Raw genomic sequence first — 17140 nt, 5'->3', positions numbered from 1 at the left:
TTTATGAATCATACAAGAATAAAATGTTTTATATAATTTCTCCGAAAAATCTTTATTTATAGTAAAACAACCCATGAATGCAAATATTTAACCTTTTTACATTCATGACCCTTTTCAGGAAAATTGAGAAAATTGGCAAAAATTTTGCAATAATTTTGCAATAATTTTGAAATAATTTTGCAATAATTCTGAAAAGTGTTCGTACTGTGAATTGTCGATTTTATCAATGTAGAATGAAAAAAAAGATATAGACACAAATGAACACTATAATATTAGCTCTTTTGTACTGTACCTCTTCTGTTTTTATAAGGGGGGGAAAATCGAAATTTAAAGAATACTAAAATTATCTTAATTATAACAGTTCTCAGTTAAAATCCACTAAATAGTTACTTATTCAGCTTTAAATAGAGATATAAATTTATCTGAGAAGTAAATCTCACATTCTATTCATAATTTTAAACAAAATGTTCATAATTTAGAAATGCTTTGTAAAGTACAGTACATAAGTTTAAATTCGTTTGATTCTAAAGACTATAGAACAGTACAAGTCGAATAAAAAATCATGTTTACAATTTTGTACTACAGAGATAAATATATAAATATAAATAGTTAAGATAGAAAATATATTATTTTCAAAATCTAAAGTGCTAGATAGAGTCCTAACCCTGTCCAGGTCCACCAGTTCTCTTTAGATCGTACAGCACAGGGGGGAGAAAATACAAGTTAAACCTGAATAAAAACTTTCTTAATATCATTTACTACTTGCAAATAAAAGTGAAAGGTAGGGCACTGCACTGAAAATTTCCATTTCGTAAACAGACTTGTCATACAAAGCACCCACCTCGTGCATTAAAAAAAAACTCGTTGAAAAATCTTTTAAATTAGTATTTCTTAAAATTTCGGAAATACGTAGGTGATAGTCTCAAGATTTCAAAGATTTACCATTTTTGTCAGATGAGTTTTTCAATGTTTCCTGGTTTCTCCTCAAACCCTGTATTCTCCTCATGCTATATATTTAACAATCTACTCGATCTAAAATATTCAACAATCTACTCGATCTTTGATATACTACAAACTAGTTAATCTAAAATATTCAACAATCTACTCTATCTAAGATATTCATCAATCCACTCGATCTAAAATGTTCAGCAATTTACTCGATCTATAATATTCAACAATCTACTTGATCTAAAATATTCATCAATCTACTCTATCTAAAATATTCAACAATCTACTCGATCTAAAATATTCAACCAACAATCTACTCAATCAAAAATATTCAACAATCTACGTAATCTAAAATATTCAAAAATCTCCTCTATCTAAAGTATTCAACAATCTACTTGATTTAAAAGATTAACAATCTACTCCATTTAAAGTATTTAACAATTTACTTGATATAAAATATTGACAATCTACTCAATCTAAAATATTTTCAACAATCTGTTCGATCTAAAGTAATCAACAATCTACTTGATCTAAAATATTCGAAAATCTACTCAATCTAATCGATCTTAAACTTCTTTGAATTTTAGAGTCGATAGCACATTTCAAATTTTAAAGCAAGAAAATTTCAGGAGGGGGGGGGGTATTTTTTTCTCTTTTCGTTTGGGCTATTAACGATAACAGTGATCATGATAATACAAATTATAAGAATAATTATAAGATTAAAAATGATGATAATAATAATACCTCAGCTGTAGGGAGACTGATCTACAAATTCCAGATTCCGAGGAAGGTGCTTCGTGCCCACAGCACTGATAAAAATAACTCAGTTTTATTTTATTTTTGCTAAATATTTTACTCTGTTTCCGTTTCTGAACTCTGTACAACATAGTTGAAAGATAATTTAATCTTCACTTAGAACCAGAAACGATTTTATTAGATCCGTCCAACATTACATCCGTCCTACGATTCTTCGGACCTACCCGCACATGGTTTTTCAGCAGCTTCCAGCTGCTGTCGGTCCGATGAATTGTATTTCGGATACACACTCAATTGAAAAAAAGTTGATGTATCCGACCTACTGCATATTATGTCGGTTGCGCACGTTAACTTGGGTGTATACCTTTTGGACTGAATCTGGATTGTTTGGCTTTATTCTTACAGATTGCATTTATCAGGCATTATTTCTTCAACTGGGAGCAGCGAACTTATACAATATACTATGTATATATGGGGGAACCCTTGGCTGGTTTCACTTTATCATTTTTATAGCAGTGGCCCCCTTGCATGTTCTAACCACTGCACAGTGCTCGGCCCAGAAATTGTCTTAACCTAACCTTACCTCATAGATTGGCTATCACTTTGTCAATTTAATAAATGTGGCCGCAGCGCTTGGCCTCCCTAGCATGCCCTAGCCGTAGCGCTTGGCCCAGACATAACCAAACCTAACATCCGGCCTACAAAAAGTGTGCATCCGACCTAAAAAAAGTGTTCATCTGCCTACAAAACTGTGCATCAGACCTACAAAATGTGTGCATCCGATATACAAAAGTTGTGCATCCGACCTACAAAAGTTGTGCATCCGACATACAAAAAGTGTGCATCCGACCTACAAAAGTATGTGCATCCGACCTACAAATATGTATGTGCAACAGGAACAGTCAGATCCTTATGGTAGCACTGTCAACTACATACTGACAAGATCTGCAGTTCCTGCGTTGGTCGGATTAACAAAATAGAATGTACATCCGACCTACAGCTGACGTAAGTCTGATGTTGCAGACTGCAGTATCCGAAGTATCGTAGGACGTAAAGTACAGATAGGACAAAAATGCTGTATGACCTAAGTAACATTACCCAAGAAACAGTTTAATTCTTGTCATCTTCTTTTATTTTGAATTTAAAAGAAGCCGCTGCAGAGGAGTTTGTAATTTAAAACGGCCTATTTTTAAATAGTGTCCTCGCTGGGAACTTTGAGGTGGATATAATCATATAATCCCGAGTCCTTTTACGCAGAATCTGGTTAATCCCTTGATCTAACATATCCACAAAGATCAAATAAATCTGTAGATTGAGCATAGAATCACAATACAAGAGTTACCATATCTGAACACTTTTGAGATAAATCAGTCAGTAGTCATATTTTCAAATTAAGAAATTCTTAAAGCGATGACCAATCATATAGTTTGCTATCTCTTATTTCATAATTGCATGCATATTATTCATAAAATATAATAAAAGGGATTTACACTCGGTTAGCTTCTTTAATTTCCTAATTCTAGTTGTAATAAATAAAAGTAAATTGTAAATACGTATGGTATCCATCTTCATTTTTCACAATTCTCAATAAATTACATCATTTGAATTCAGTAATTTTTTACATTTTAATACTTATCTAGGAATATATTGGCAATATTGCAATTCAAACAGTTTGCATAAATTTATGCAATCTTGAAGATATTTCCTTGTATAGAGTTTAGAGTTAAGTTTGTGTCAAAAAACTAAATTTAAACTTTTCATTAAAACAAAGATGCTTATTTTAGAGTTTGGTGGATAAAATTCAGAGCAGTATTGTGAAGAAAAGACCCATACAATTTATTTGTAAATCGCACTTACTGAAAACATTGCACGATTTTTTAGCTAAAACTGCGAAGAGCGAGTGTTTATTTTACACAACTCTCCCAAGGGACGTAAATTCACTTAAAACCCCGTTGACGGGGGGAATCATGGGTCGGTTATGTTAGTTCAAGGGCGGTAAAGTTGCTTACGGAACAATTAAGCTAAATCTCAGCGGCTTTACCAATTTTGTCTCGCTGTGCAAAATTGGTAAAAGTATAGTTGTAAATAATTATAATTGTGAGATATTCTTGTACGAGTAATCAATCTGAGATTTCCTTTTTGCTGATGAGAAATCTGGTTCTGATTTCCCCAGATAATAGTCCTGTACACTGACTCTGCACATACAACAAGACAAATAACCAACATGTCAGAACTCAACTAAAAACAGGAATCAGATTCTCAATAATTTATGAAATCGTTGATAAGCCCTTATAGTTTTTATTTAAAACAAGTTACACGACTACTGAAAAAAATCATGTAGTAAATTGAAATTTTAGAAATTTTGCCGAAACACGCTTTTTAAAATCCTTTAAAATCAAAAAAATATGAAAAATCTTACAAAGTGTTATTTTTTAAATTATTTAAGGAAGAAAGAAAAAAATCTCTTCTTTTTTAAGAATTAATTTTTAGGGATACAAAAATCATGTAAAGGGGAGGGGGAAGGGGTGAAGAATCGTATCGGTGGAAAATCCCAATAAAAGGTAAACGGAAGTCCCAAGATATATAAACAAAGACAAAAACTTAATCTCTAAGATGTTTATTCTAATTTTGATATTGAGTCAGTTTTCTCCTAAATTGAAACAAATTCTGAGAAATCTTTGAAAGATTCCAAATTAATTCCGATAAAATATATTGAAGATATCAAACTTTTAATTGATAATTAAAAACGTAAAAATTAAATTTTACATTATGAAACTTATCAAATAATAATAATGCAATTAAAGTTACCGAAATAAGATTCAGAATAGACAGTGTAATGGCTATTTTTGTTTCAGAAATTTAAACGTTTTTTTTGGCTTGTTTCCTGATATTTAAAACTGCACCAGCCTGAAACACCCTGAAAAATTTTAAATCTAAAAACAGTTGATTCTATAATTTTTAATATTCTTCAAAATAAGTTGTATTTTGAAGAACTTGAATTAACATTTATAGGATTTCCCACAAAGGATGAGACTTCGATGACGTCCTAGAATTGAGTCTTTCTTACAAAATAAAGGAATTTGAAATTTGAAAAATTAAAGGCATTTGGCATTATTGTTTATTCTCTTATAAACATTAAGTTTTTAAGACTCAAAGGTAAACCAGTAATTTTGTTCATTAAAGGGACTGTACGCGTAATTTTAAATGTAAAACTGTAAATTTGTTCAATAAAGGGACTGTACGCGTAATTTCAAATGTAAACCTGTAAATTTGTTCATTAAAGGGACTGTACGCGTAATTTTAAATGTAAAACTGTAAATTTGTTCATTAAAGGGACTGAACGCGTAATTTCAAATGTAAACCTGTAAATTTGTTCGTTAAAGGGACTGTACGCGTAATTTTAAATGTAAAACTGTAAATTTGTTCATTAAAGGGCCTGTACGCGTAATTTCAAATGACCCTCCACGAAAAGATTGCAATGCCAAATTCAAAACGGTACCCTTCAAACTTTTATCTGAGTAATTATCTGATGTGGAAGATATTGTTGTTTTTACAGGTTTAATTACGTGTTTTTCTGCAGTAGAAATGCGCAAGTCACTTTTATAGAGAAAGCAAAACAAAATACATAATCATGTACATTGATATTTTGATCAAACAAAGCTTTTAAGACAGGCGCACAGGCTTGAAATTAAGTTAGGATATCTCATCAATTTATAAAACCAAATAGAAACTGGAACATCTGCTAAATTACATGATGGACAAATGGCCGTAAATTGATATAGAAAACCTAAAAAAGAAAATTAAAAGAGACATAGCATCTAATCATTGTTAAAAGATAATCCGGTATCAAAGAAAATTTATATCATTTTTCAATTGTTATTGTTTTCTTCTTAAGAACTAAACGTTTATAAAAGAATACTATGGACACAAGGAAAAATTGTATAAAATGTTTATGTTTGAACTTATTTATTGTTGAATTAAAGAGACTGTTTACCTAATTTGAAGTGAGCCTAATTATGTGTACAGTCCCTTAATTCCTAAACTGAAATGGTTGATTTACCAAGAGTCCTGTAAAAAACGAAGGCCAGGCCCAGAACATTAACCAGTCTTGACACAGGAACGATTCATCACACATAGCTGATTAAATAAAATTGATTAATATCAGCTTTGATTAGCACCAGCTGATCAAATTTACTTGATTAGTATCAGCTGATCAAATAAAATTGATTAGGATCAGCTGATCAAATATTCATAATTGATAGCAGCTGATCAAATAAAATTGATTAGTATCAGCTGATAAAATATAATTGATTAGTATCCGCTGATCAAATATAGTTGATTAGTTCAGTTAACCAAATATAATTAATTAGTATCAGCTGATCGAATATAATTGATAAATATCAGCTAATCAAATATAATTGATTAGTATCCGCTAATCAAATATTATTGATCAGTATTAGCTGATCAAATATAATTGATTAGTATCAGCTGTTCAAATATAATTGATTAATATCAGCTGTTCAAATAAAATTAATAAGTATCAGCTGATCAAAAAAATTTATTAAAATCAGCTAATCAAATATGATTTATTAATATCAGATGATCAAATATAATTTATTAGTATCACCAGATCAAAGTTAATTGATTAGTATTAGCTGATCAAATATAATTGATTAGTATCAGCTGATCAAATATTATTGATTAGTATCAGCTGATCAAATATTATTGATTAGTATCAGCTGATCAAATATCATTGATTTATCTAAATGAATGTTAGCTGGTCAATTATAATTTATTAATTTGATCAAAATCTAAAGATCAAATAGCATAAAATTTGATGTGATAATTTTGACAAAGTTTGACAAATCAGCTGTTTAGAGAATTTGTATGTTAACAAAGTTATGCAAAACCTAAAAATCATCAAAATAACCATATATTTAAAACAACTAGAGATTTTTTGTCATAATTTCAGTAAATTTAATTAAAATTAATATCTTATATTTTTCAATCCAAGCTCAGGGGCGGATACAGGTGGGGGGCAGGACCTTCTCACCCCATGACAACATAAGGGGGGGGGGAGCCGCCCCCCATTCACTTCTTGAAATTGTTTTAAAAATCAACAAGTGAACGTGAACGAAAAATGTAGAAATTTGTAAGAAACTAGACTTATGTTATGATATTGTTCCTATCTAGTATTTTTTTCAGAAGAACATAAAAATGTTTTTTATTCTATTTTTGAACTGTTTTGTTCCTTTTTTCAAAATAAGAAAGGGAAAGAAAACCTAGTGCAAAACAGGAAAAATATCTATCTTAATAAACTATGATGTGTGATAAGTTCAAAATCTAGTTTTTTAGTCTTTAGTCATTCATTTTGACTTTTAAGTCAAAAAATATTTCACCTGCGTCGCGTCTTTCGATTCACAAATATGGATTTTTTGTTCTTTTACAAATCTTGCCCACTCACTTAGATCGTGTATCCGCCCCTGTCCAAGATACACTTTATAATGAGCTTTATGAGAAGAATAATCAGTTTTTTTCTTCAATTTTTCTCATACACTTGTGTTGAATATAAAAAAAATAGCGGAGCAACGCAGTCACAAAGTTACAGCAACAATTATAGTATACATTAAGCTGGAACTGTGTTTTTTCTCAAACTTACAACTTAAAGGCTTTAAATGTGACCTAGAGGAGCTACGAGGTCACAAAGTTGCACCATCAATATAGTATACATTAAGCTGGAACTGTGTTTTTCTCAAACTTACAACTTAAAGGCTTTAAATGTCACCTAGAGAAGCTACGAGGTCACAAAGTTGCACCATCAATATAGTATACATTAAGCTGGAACTGTGTTTTTTCTCAAACTTACAACTTAGGCTTTAAATGTCACCTAGAGAAGTTACGAGGTCACAAAGTTACAGCAACAATTATAGTTTATATATATAGTTATATATATAATTATAGTATACATTAAGCTGGAACTGTGTTTTTCTCAAACATACAACTTAAAGGCTTTAAATGTCACCTAGAGAAGCTACGAGGTCACAAAGCTAAAGAGATTAACCTGAATAATGTTTGCATGGTAGAGGGCACTGGAAACACGTGAGAGACCAGAATACCAGATGAAATATTGCAAAACAGAATGCAATTACTGCATGACACCAGACTAGGAGAAGAACAAGGCATATCAGGCAGACTCCTGAGAATAATTATCAATCAATTAATCAACCTTCGAATCAATATTTTAAATGATCACCAGGCTTCCAGGGTGATTCGCGCCAATCTTTGATTTTAATTTTTTACAGTTGATCTATCTACAGCATTTTTTCTTTCTTAATTATCGACTAAAGGCAAAAACCTGTTTACGGAGTTATCGATTTTTTCGTGGATTAAAAGAAAATATATAAAACAAATTTTCTTTTTAATTTTGACCATCTTAAACTTTTTCTGGGGTCATTTAAGGTTCCACAAAAAAATTGAGCCGGATCGGTTAAGCCGTTTAACGTTTATGGGATACATTAAACAACCAAATCAATAGGTAAGCAAAGTATACATAGGAAGGGTCTAAAATGTCCACATTTGAAAAGCCCAAACAAAATGAAAATATTTCTCGTGGAGATATTTGTGAAGATTTTCTTTTTTTATATTTACACGACGAACTTTTTGTACTTTCTTCCTAGCTTGTACTTTACAACACCTTTGTACTTTCTTCCTAGCCTGTACTTTACAACACCTTTGTGACAATTGCAATTAGAATTCTGAAATGAACTAATACAAAAAATTGGCCTCTGGAAATGCATGATTTATTTGATGTCATATTGCAAGAAAATCTGCAATGTATCATTGCATTTCACTTTCCGCAGGTTGGTAGATTTCAGATTGTTAACAACATCTTAATTTCTAATCATTTTGTTCTTAATGTTTTTAGTAAAACCATTGTAATAGTGTCAGTGAAATCATTCACAAATACAAATTTAAACCATTTCTGATTAGAAATAAGAACGATATTTATTAGTTATAACTGTATGAGCAAAATTCATCCGCTTCGAATGATGACAATTTCTTCAATTTTTTTGTATGTAAAAAGATGATAAAAACCTAAAGATGAAATTGTACAACTAAAGTTTTCGATCTGTATAGAATCAAATTTAGTAAGAAACAGCGGGTGGTCCATAGATATCCTCTATAGAGCCAAAGTTAATAAATAATATCTGAGGGGGTTGATTGAAGGGGCAATGGAATATAGTCGGAGGGCAATGGAGTGTATTATAGTAGAAGGGTAATAGAACAAAATAATGGATCAGGATAGTAAAGGGGTAATAGAAAAGAATAATGGGGGAAAGTAGAAGAATATTGGAGGATAGTAAACGAATAATGGAGGATAGTAGAGGGGTAATAGTAAAGAATAATGGAGGATAGTAGAAGAATAACGGAGGATAGTAAACGAATAATGGAGGATATTAAAAGGGAAATAGTAAAAAATAATGGAGGAATGTAGAAGAATAATGTAGGAATAGGATGATAGAAGAATTATGGAGGATAGTAGAAGGATAATAGAAAAAAATAATTGAGGAAAGTAGAAGAATAATTGAGGATGGTAGAAGAATAATGGAGGATAGTAGCAGGATAATAGCAAAAAATAATGGAGGAAAATATAAGAATAATAGAGGATAGTAGAAGGGTAAAGCAAACAATAATGGAGGAAAGTAGAAGAATAATGGAGGAAAGTAGAAGAATAATGGAGGAATGTAGAAGAAAAATGAATATATAGGAATAACTTACCATAAAAGTAATTTGGTTCTCCAAAATAAGGAACAAAAAAGTAGCACCAGGTTAAACAATCTTTTCCCTGCAATTTAACTTTTTTTATCATCAATAAAGACAATATTAAAAGATTACAAGTATTTTCATTCAAAATCACGCAATATAAATTTTTAAGAAGAATTATTTCTGTATAAAAAAAAATATATAAATTTATTGGAAAAAAGTAAGTTCCTGTTTGTTAAATTATAGTGATTGATATCTATGTATTCATATTTAGTCAGACAAAGCTTTCTGAGGTACAGTTATGAATCGTGTTACCGTCCTTACATTGAGGGTTACTTGAATTAAATCATCCTTACATTCCCTTTAATGCGTGATTAAGAATAGGTTTTCCTTATTAAAAACTTAATAGAAAATCCAGATTGAAATTTCAAGGGTTTCACCAAACAATTTATTCAATTTAAGTTTGTTTAAAAGGTTTTCTCTGAAGAAGTTAATTCTAATGCAAACTGCCACAAACTCTATGATTTTCTCATCTCTTTATCTTTGAATCCTGATATACTCTGAAATTTCAAACTATGAATTCTGTGCGATCAAATAGCTTAATCTTAAAATATGAGAGGTTTACACCATCAGGTTACAAAGATATAGGGATAAGAAGTTTAGAATTTGTGGCAAAAACTCCATCCCTTTTCTAGAGTTAGTGGCTTCCATCGACCAGTTTTAGGTCTGCAAACAGTGATTTTTAATAATTGGACATATCTAAACTATATTTTTCTCTTTTATATTTTACTTTGGGCGAATGCGTTTCAAATAAAACTATAAAATGACAAATCTGTAAGTTTTAAAATCATAAAGTGCTAAATGATGACCAATAAAGTGCGTGTGTATTTAAATTGAATAAACTGAAATAATCTTTGAATCGGATTCTCTTGTGAATCGGGTACTCTTGTGAATCGGGTACCCTTGTGAATCGGGTACCCTTGTGAATCGGGTACTCTTGTGAATCGGGGACTCTTGTGAATCGGGTACCCTTGTGAATCGGGTTCGCTTGTAAATCGGGTACCCATGTGAATCTGGTACCCTTGTGAATCGGGTTCTCTAGTGAATCGGGTTCTCTTGTAAATCGGGTACCCTTGTGAATCGGGTACCCTTGTGAATTGGGTACCCATGTGAATCGGGTTCTCTTGTGAATCGGGTACCCTTGTGAATCGGGTACCCTTGTGAATCGGGTACCCTTGTGAATCGGGGACTCTTGTGAATCTGGTACCCTTGTGAATCTGGTACCCTTGTGAATCGGGTTCTCTTGTGAATCTGGTACCCTTGTGAATCTGGTACCCTTGTGAATCGGGTTCTCTTGTGAATCGGGTACCCTTGTGAATCTGGTACCCTTGTGAATCGGGTTCTCTTGTAAATCGGGTTCTCTTGTGAATCGGGGACTCTTGTGAATCTGGTACCCTTGTGAATCGGGTACCCTTGTGAATCGGATACCCTTGTGAATCGGGTACCCTTGTGAATCTGGTACCCTTATGAATCGGATACCCTTGTGAATCGGATACCCTTGTGAATTGGGTACCCTTGTGAATCGGGTACTCATGTGAATCGGGTACCCTTGTGAATCGGGTACTCTTGTGAATTGGGTACCCTTGTAAATTGGGTAATCTTGTGAATCGGGTACCCTTGTGAATCGGGTACCCTTGTGAATCGGGTACTCTTGTGAATCGGGTACCCTTGTGAATCGGTTTTAAATTTATGATCACTTGAATATTGGTCGACTCAAGTTGATAATTTTCTCTAAATGTGCCCATCTCTAGATATCTTGTTATATTGTTATTAAATCAAATAAATTACAAGATTATTGTTACAAGTAAATGATAAATCTGACACAAGGTAGTATTACAGAGATGTAAACCAACCCCAGAGGAAGAAAATCTATTTATCTATATATCTATCTATTTATCTATCTATCTATCTATATATCTATCTATCTATCTATCTATATATCTATCTATATATCTATATATTTATCTATCTATCTATATATCTATACATCTATCTCTCTATTTATCTATCTATCTTTCTATTGATCTATCTATCTATCTATCTATCTATCTATCTATCTATCTATCTATCTATCTATCTATTCATCTATCTATCTATCTATCTTAATTATATCATTCTATCTTTCCATCCTTTCACATATCCATCTATCTATCCATTTATTTACATATCTATCTATCTATCCATCTATTCACATATCCATCTATCTATCCATCTATTCACAAATCCATCTATCTATCCATCTATTTACATATCTATCTATCTATTCATCTATTTACATATCTATCATTATTTCCATTTATCACTCTATAACTTTATAAATGATAATTTTTTCCCCTGTAGGTTGGTAAAAGTGAACTGTTGTATACAAAAAGCTAAATAAATAAATGTTCTTCATTGAAAATTAGACTGAATGCTGTTTTCCTAATATTTTTTCTACTATTTTAAATATTTAATATTTTTGTATGATTTTGTTCTAATTTGTACTTTTTGTAAAATCATTCTCTTCTATGATATTGGTTAAGGAAAACTATTGAGTGCCTAACATCTTTTTTAGAAATTTACTGGGTTTCCCATAAAGAATGAAAATGGTAAAGACGACCTAAAACTTTTGAGATATGTTGATTCTGGCCAAGGTTGAATGAAGTTTTTTTTGCCTTGAACAGAGTTTTTAATGGCTCCCATAATGATTTGGCAAAGAAAAAAAATAAGTATATATATACGGTTGCAGGAATCATAAATATCAGTAAACAGACATGTATTGTATAGATTCGGGATCAAGTCGTCTCTGAATTCTCATCCTTCGTGGGCAACCCCTGTTTCTCAAGAATTTGTTCTTTATTATGTGTTATAATTTTAAAAATGTTACTTATCACAATCACAAAATATACTAAATTAATCCACGTTTATCATATACAAGAACACAAGGTAAGGTAAGGTAAAGAACCTGTCAAATCTTTCGTTTGGATGTTTAGAAAGATGAAAATTTCCCTGTATGATAATTGAAGGACTGCAGTATGGTTTTGGTGAATTATATTGACGTACTAAGCCTAGGGGTGTCAGAAATGATTTTTTTTTGCATTTTTTTGAAGACGTCCAATAAACCTAAAAAAGTTTAATTTTGATAAAACTTTTTGTTCTGGATGATTACAAATATCTATCTAAAACTTTCTTAAACCAGCATATTTTTTCTATATTCATTTAGTTAAGAGTTTGAGTTAAAATAAGTATTAACAGATATTGCTTTAAACATATCGATGTGAAACTTTTCAGAGAGTAGGAAAGATTCTGCAGAAAAAAGTTGCCAAACCAAACAGAATTTTTATTTTGAACAAAAATATTTAGAACTTATATAGAAGCTTTTCTGGGTTGCACTTTACTCTAGTTTTGCATTATTTTCATTTGTGTATAACAGTATAAAAGAGGTTCCGTTGATGGTTTAAAACTAAACAGCTGATGATTCATTGAAGGGAGGAATGGCAAAAACAACAATTTGTAATTCCCAAATCTTTTTATGGAAAGTGATGGAAACAGGGTATACAGAGTGCTTCAGGGTACAGGGTACTACAATGTACTGCAAAGTACAAACCAACGAGGTTTTACTGGATAGAGTGATGATCATGTACGCTAATCATTTACTTATTTTACAGTTGTAAGTGTACAGTACAGCTAACTGAGCACACAGGGGGAGAACTATCATCCTGGGCCTACCCTTGCAAGAACTTAACAATGACGACTTTCATTCCGTATATATGTACGTACTAAGCCCCTTCAAAATAATGTTTGTCTCAATGACGTACTTTGGGGGAGGATTGGTTTGCCGTTAAATGTCTCCCATTCTAATTATATCTGTCTATCAGATAAGAAACATTTATAGGTGCCAAAGTATCGTCCCTCTATGGACGGACAATGTTAATACGAAAGAAAAAACTAAAAATATTATGTAAATTATACCTCCAGTCCATCGTAGAAGGTCATCATGCCGTAGTCTGTTATTAGTTTCTCCAATCTTACTAAAACATGAATTAAAAATTAAATCAGCGGTTGGAACTCTTGTATTGTTAATATCAAGATTAATGCTTGATTTCGAACTTTTGTTAATCTGAAGATTAATTTAAGCTTTTTTCGATATCCGCAGTGTGTTTTTCCCCTTAAGGAGTAACTGAAATAAAGAGATTAAGTATTGATCTTGAAAATTAAAAGTGTCCAATGTGGATATTGGAATCATGCGAACGGGATTATGAATATCCAACATAAAAGTTCCCAGCTCTAAATGAATTGTGAAGAAGTGGAAAATAAAGGTGAGAAATGCAAATAATCTTAGGTGGCTCATTTGGGAACTTTTGAAAATGCTCTGTCATTTGAGCTTTAAATGTTTGTACATCAAAATTAAAAATTAAGGATTGCGTATTCATCCCCCAAATTTTTGTATTGTAAATCCACAAAATAGTGTATTGTGTTGTAAATGTAAACATTTTTTATTTTATTTAATCAAAGAGATTTTTTCCACTTGATTGTTTCAACTTGACAGATTTTGATACAGAAGTATATAGATTAAACGTATTGGGTTGCCTAAACAAAAAATTGGAATTTGAAAAATCAAAAACTTTTTGCACGGTTTGTAAATAATAAAATTTAGAAAATGCTTAACGTGCTTGGATTGAATTTGGACATTTACTTTGCTTGGAAACCTAATTTCAATAGAGAGGAGACTGTCCGGTTTTCCAATGGATAGAGGTGGACATCAATTTGGAATTTGAATAGATGAGACTGTGTCCAGTTTTCCAATGGATAGAGGTGGGCATCAATTTGGAATTTTAATAGAGGAGACTGTGTCCAGTTTTTCAATGGATAGAGGTGGGCATCAATTTGGAATTTGAATAGAGGAGACTGTGTCCAGTTTTCCAATGGATAGAGGTGGGCATCAATTTGGAATTTGAATAGAGGAGACTGTGTCCAGTTTTCCAATGGATAGAGGTGGGCATCAATTTGNTTGTCGTGGGGGTAAAAAGGAGGATGGACAGTTGGAGAGGATGATATTGGCACAAATATAATAATAAATATTTTGCTAGAAAGTTATATTGAAAGTGGCTTTCAGTGTCACAAAAATAAAAATCAACAACTCTATGTAAGAATATATATAGCTGAATAAGGTTATAAAAGCACACTAATATTCACATATAAAGGAACTGTAAGCGAAAGTTTAAGTGGTCTTCCATTTGTGAAGTGATTGTGAATGCCACTCTTGAAATGACTTTAAGTAAAGCGGCTGATAAATGTTATCTAGCCGAAGAAAATACTTAAAGATATGTAAATTGTTGCAATTTCTTCTGGAGATAACTTAACTCATTTTAACACATTTTTGACGATTCTGTTTATGAACATTAACAAAAAAATATAAATTTCTCTTATCAGGGCCATTCTTTATTAAATGCAATCTACTTTAGACCAGTATTCAGCTGAAAGCCGGGTTCCTTTGCTCGAAGTACATCTCTTGTGCGTGAAATTCTATGTTTCACAGAAACGCCATTGTATCAAAAGATATATTGCAAACTTTGGGAATAGAAATAGCTAACCGTTTTTTTTATAATGAATGTTGCCTCTTTCAACAAACTTGTATTGCGAAATATCAACAATATAGCTATGTTTATCTACGTCGAACAGAGTGTGAGATATATCTAACTGGAATTTTCCCGTTAAATGGAATAGCTTTTTTGGTTGAGTGCACAATATAAAGAAGTTTAACTATTCGTACCTTGTTCAACTAACTTTCTCTATTCATTATTTCCGACCTCTAATTGCCTTTTTTTTCTTTGTTTTCTTTACCTTTGAGAAGGAAGAATAGATTGAGAGGGTTAATGTTCATCAGACAGATAGTGCATTAGTTCTAGAACAGTATTCAACTAGAGGGGGTGTACATATATTACTTCTAGAACAGTATTCAACTATAGGGGTGTACATATATTAGTTCTAGAACAGTATTCAACTAGAGGGGTGTACATATATTAATTCTAGAACAGTATTCAACTAGAGGGGTGTACAAATATTAGTTCTAGAACAGTATTCAACTAGAGGGGTGTACATATATTAGTTCTAGAACAGTATTCAACAAGAGGGGTGTACAAATATTAGTTCTAGAACAGTATTCAACTAGAGGGGTGTACATATATTAGTTCTAGAACAGTATTCAACTAGAGGGGGTGTACAAATATTTGTTCAAAAACAATATTCAACTAAAAAGGGTGACCAAATAATGTTAATTTTTCATTTTTGTTAAAATAGAAGATCAAACCATATTCAAAGTTTTGGGACACTCTACAGATATAGTTATATATGTACATTGTTTAAGTAGCTTTTAGCGTCTCGAGGTACTATTATAGTTAAGTTAAAGAAACTAACTAAAGAATATATTTATGCATTATACGTATATGTATAGAATATAGACGTATTATTGACAAAAATATGATAATTTTAAACATTACATCAAAGTTCTGGGATTCCATCATATCTATAACAGGTTCTTCTTGGTCTATTTTGATTTTTTTATATCTACATATATCTAATTGAAATTCAAATTTTAAGGTAAGCATAAAAAAAGATAAAGCTTGGTCCTTAGTTTTTCGAATTTGATTAGGTTACTTCGAAAAGTACTTAAGGTAAGATATTATACTTGATGTTTGCTCGAAAAAAAATGTTAAGTGTTAGTTTTTATTTCCTTAAGAGATAGATAAAAATCCACCAAAAAATAGAATATTGTGCATCACTTGCAGCACTTCTTCAAAACTAAACTTTTGCGAAACTATTTCTAAGAAATGGATAATCCACGTCAGAACTCAGTCTTCTCTCCAGCAAACCAAGATACCAAGTTCAGGAGGAATTTCCGGATCATAACTCATAAACCCATCGACCGATTTACCTCAAGTTTTTATTTGCTACTCGGAACGTTCCCGTGGTTTACGGGAATGTTCTAAGTGTGGTTTAAAAATTCTAGGTTTTACTTTTTCAAGGTAAATCTAAACTAACATTTCCGGAAATTCCTCTTGACCTTGGATATTTGGTTTTCTTACGTTTTTTTTGTAGGATTAGCCATTATTTTGAAATTGTTTCACAAAAGTGTAGTTTTAAAAAAGAACTGCATAATTTTTAATCTTTTTGGTGAATTTCATATATCTGTCACTAAAAAGAATAAACGTTTATAAAAAACACCCTGTATGCTTGCAATTTAAATAAAAAAAAAATATTTAAAATATAATTAAATTTCGGCAACGGCACTTTAAAACTTTATATCTAACAAATTATATTAAAATCCAGTTTAGCTAAAAAATCCAAGAAATTAAAATACTTTACTCTTTAAAATTTTGTTATGCCATTTGCAAGTGAGCTTTAATAATGCATTTTTGGAAGGCATCGAGTTTGTTCATTTCTAAATTTAATTACGGAGATTTAAAAAAAAAACTAATATTAGTGAACATGAATAATGCAGATTTATGTCAAGTTAAAAAGTTTGTTTTGAAATAAACTCAACATCCTCTTCATATCCATAATTCTTTGCTTCCATTATCAAAATATTCTTGATTGAGAGCTTTATTTTTAAAACCTGCATTAAACAGTATAA

General features: G+C 31.3%; 1 protein-coding gene across 1 annotated transcript; it reads right to left on the bottom strand.

The window, feature by feature from the left end:
• Nucleotides 1-1200: 1200 nt before the first annotated feature.
• Nucleotides 1201-16722, bottom strand: LOC111707721 (uncharacterized). Its single transcript, XM_023480865.1, has 9 exons — nucleotides 15352-16722; nucleotides 13480-13538; nucleotides 9484-9550; nucleotides 7766-7900; nucleotides 5765-5841; nucleotides 4589-4621; nucleotides 3840-3899; nucleotides 1693-1757; nucleotides 1201-1240 (listed from the first exon to the last, which is right to left on the bottom strand). The coding sequence occupies exons 1-9, from the start codon at nucleotides 15389-15391 to the stop codon at nucleotides 1201-1203; spliced, it is 576 nt and encodes a 191-aa protein (XP_023336633.1). The 5' UTR covers nucleotides 15392-16722.
• Nucleotides 16723-17140: the final 418 nt, after the last annotated feature.

This window comes from Eurytemora carolleeae, unplaced genomic scaffold (assembly GCF_000591075.1).
Source record: "Eurytemora carolleeae unplaced genomic scaffold, Eaff_2.0 scaffold831, whole genome shotgun sequence".
NCBI lineage: Eukaryota > Metazoa > Arthropoda > Copepoda > Calanoida > Temoridae > Eurytemora > Eurytemora carolleeae.
This window is presented reverse-complemented; position numbering and strand designations above follow the sequence as displayed.

Coding starts and splice junctions, on each gene's coding strand:
- LOC111707721 (XM_023480865.1), bottom strand. CDS start 15,391: ATGAACATTAACCCTCTCAATCTATTCTTCCTTCTCAAAG. Junction 7,901..9,483: donor AGAACCAAATTACTTTTATG/GTAAGTTATTCC, acceptor AATTATTCTCAG/GAGTCTGCCTGATATGCCTT. Junction 4,622..5,764: donor CGTTTTTTACAGGACTCTTG/GTAAATCAACCA, acceptor AAAATTTTTCAG/GGTGTTTCAGGCTGGTGCAG.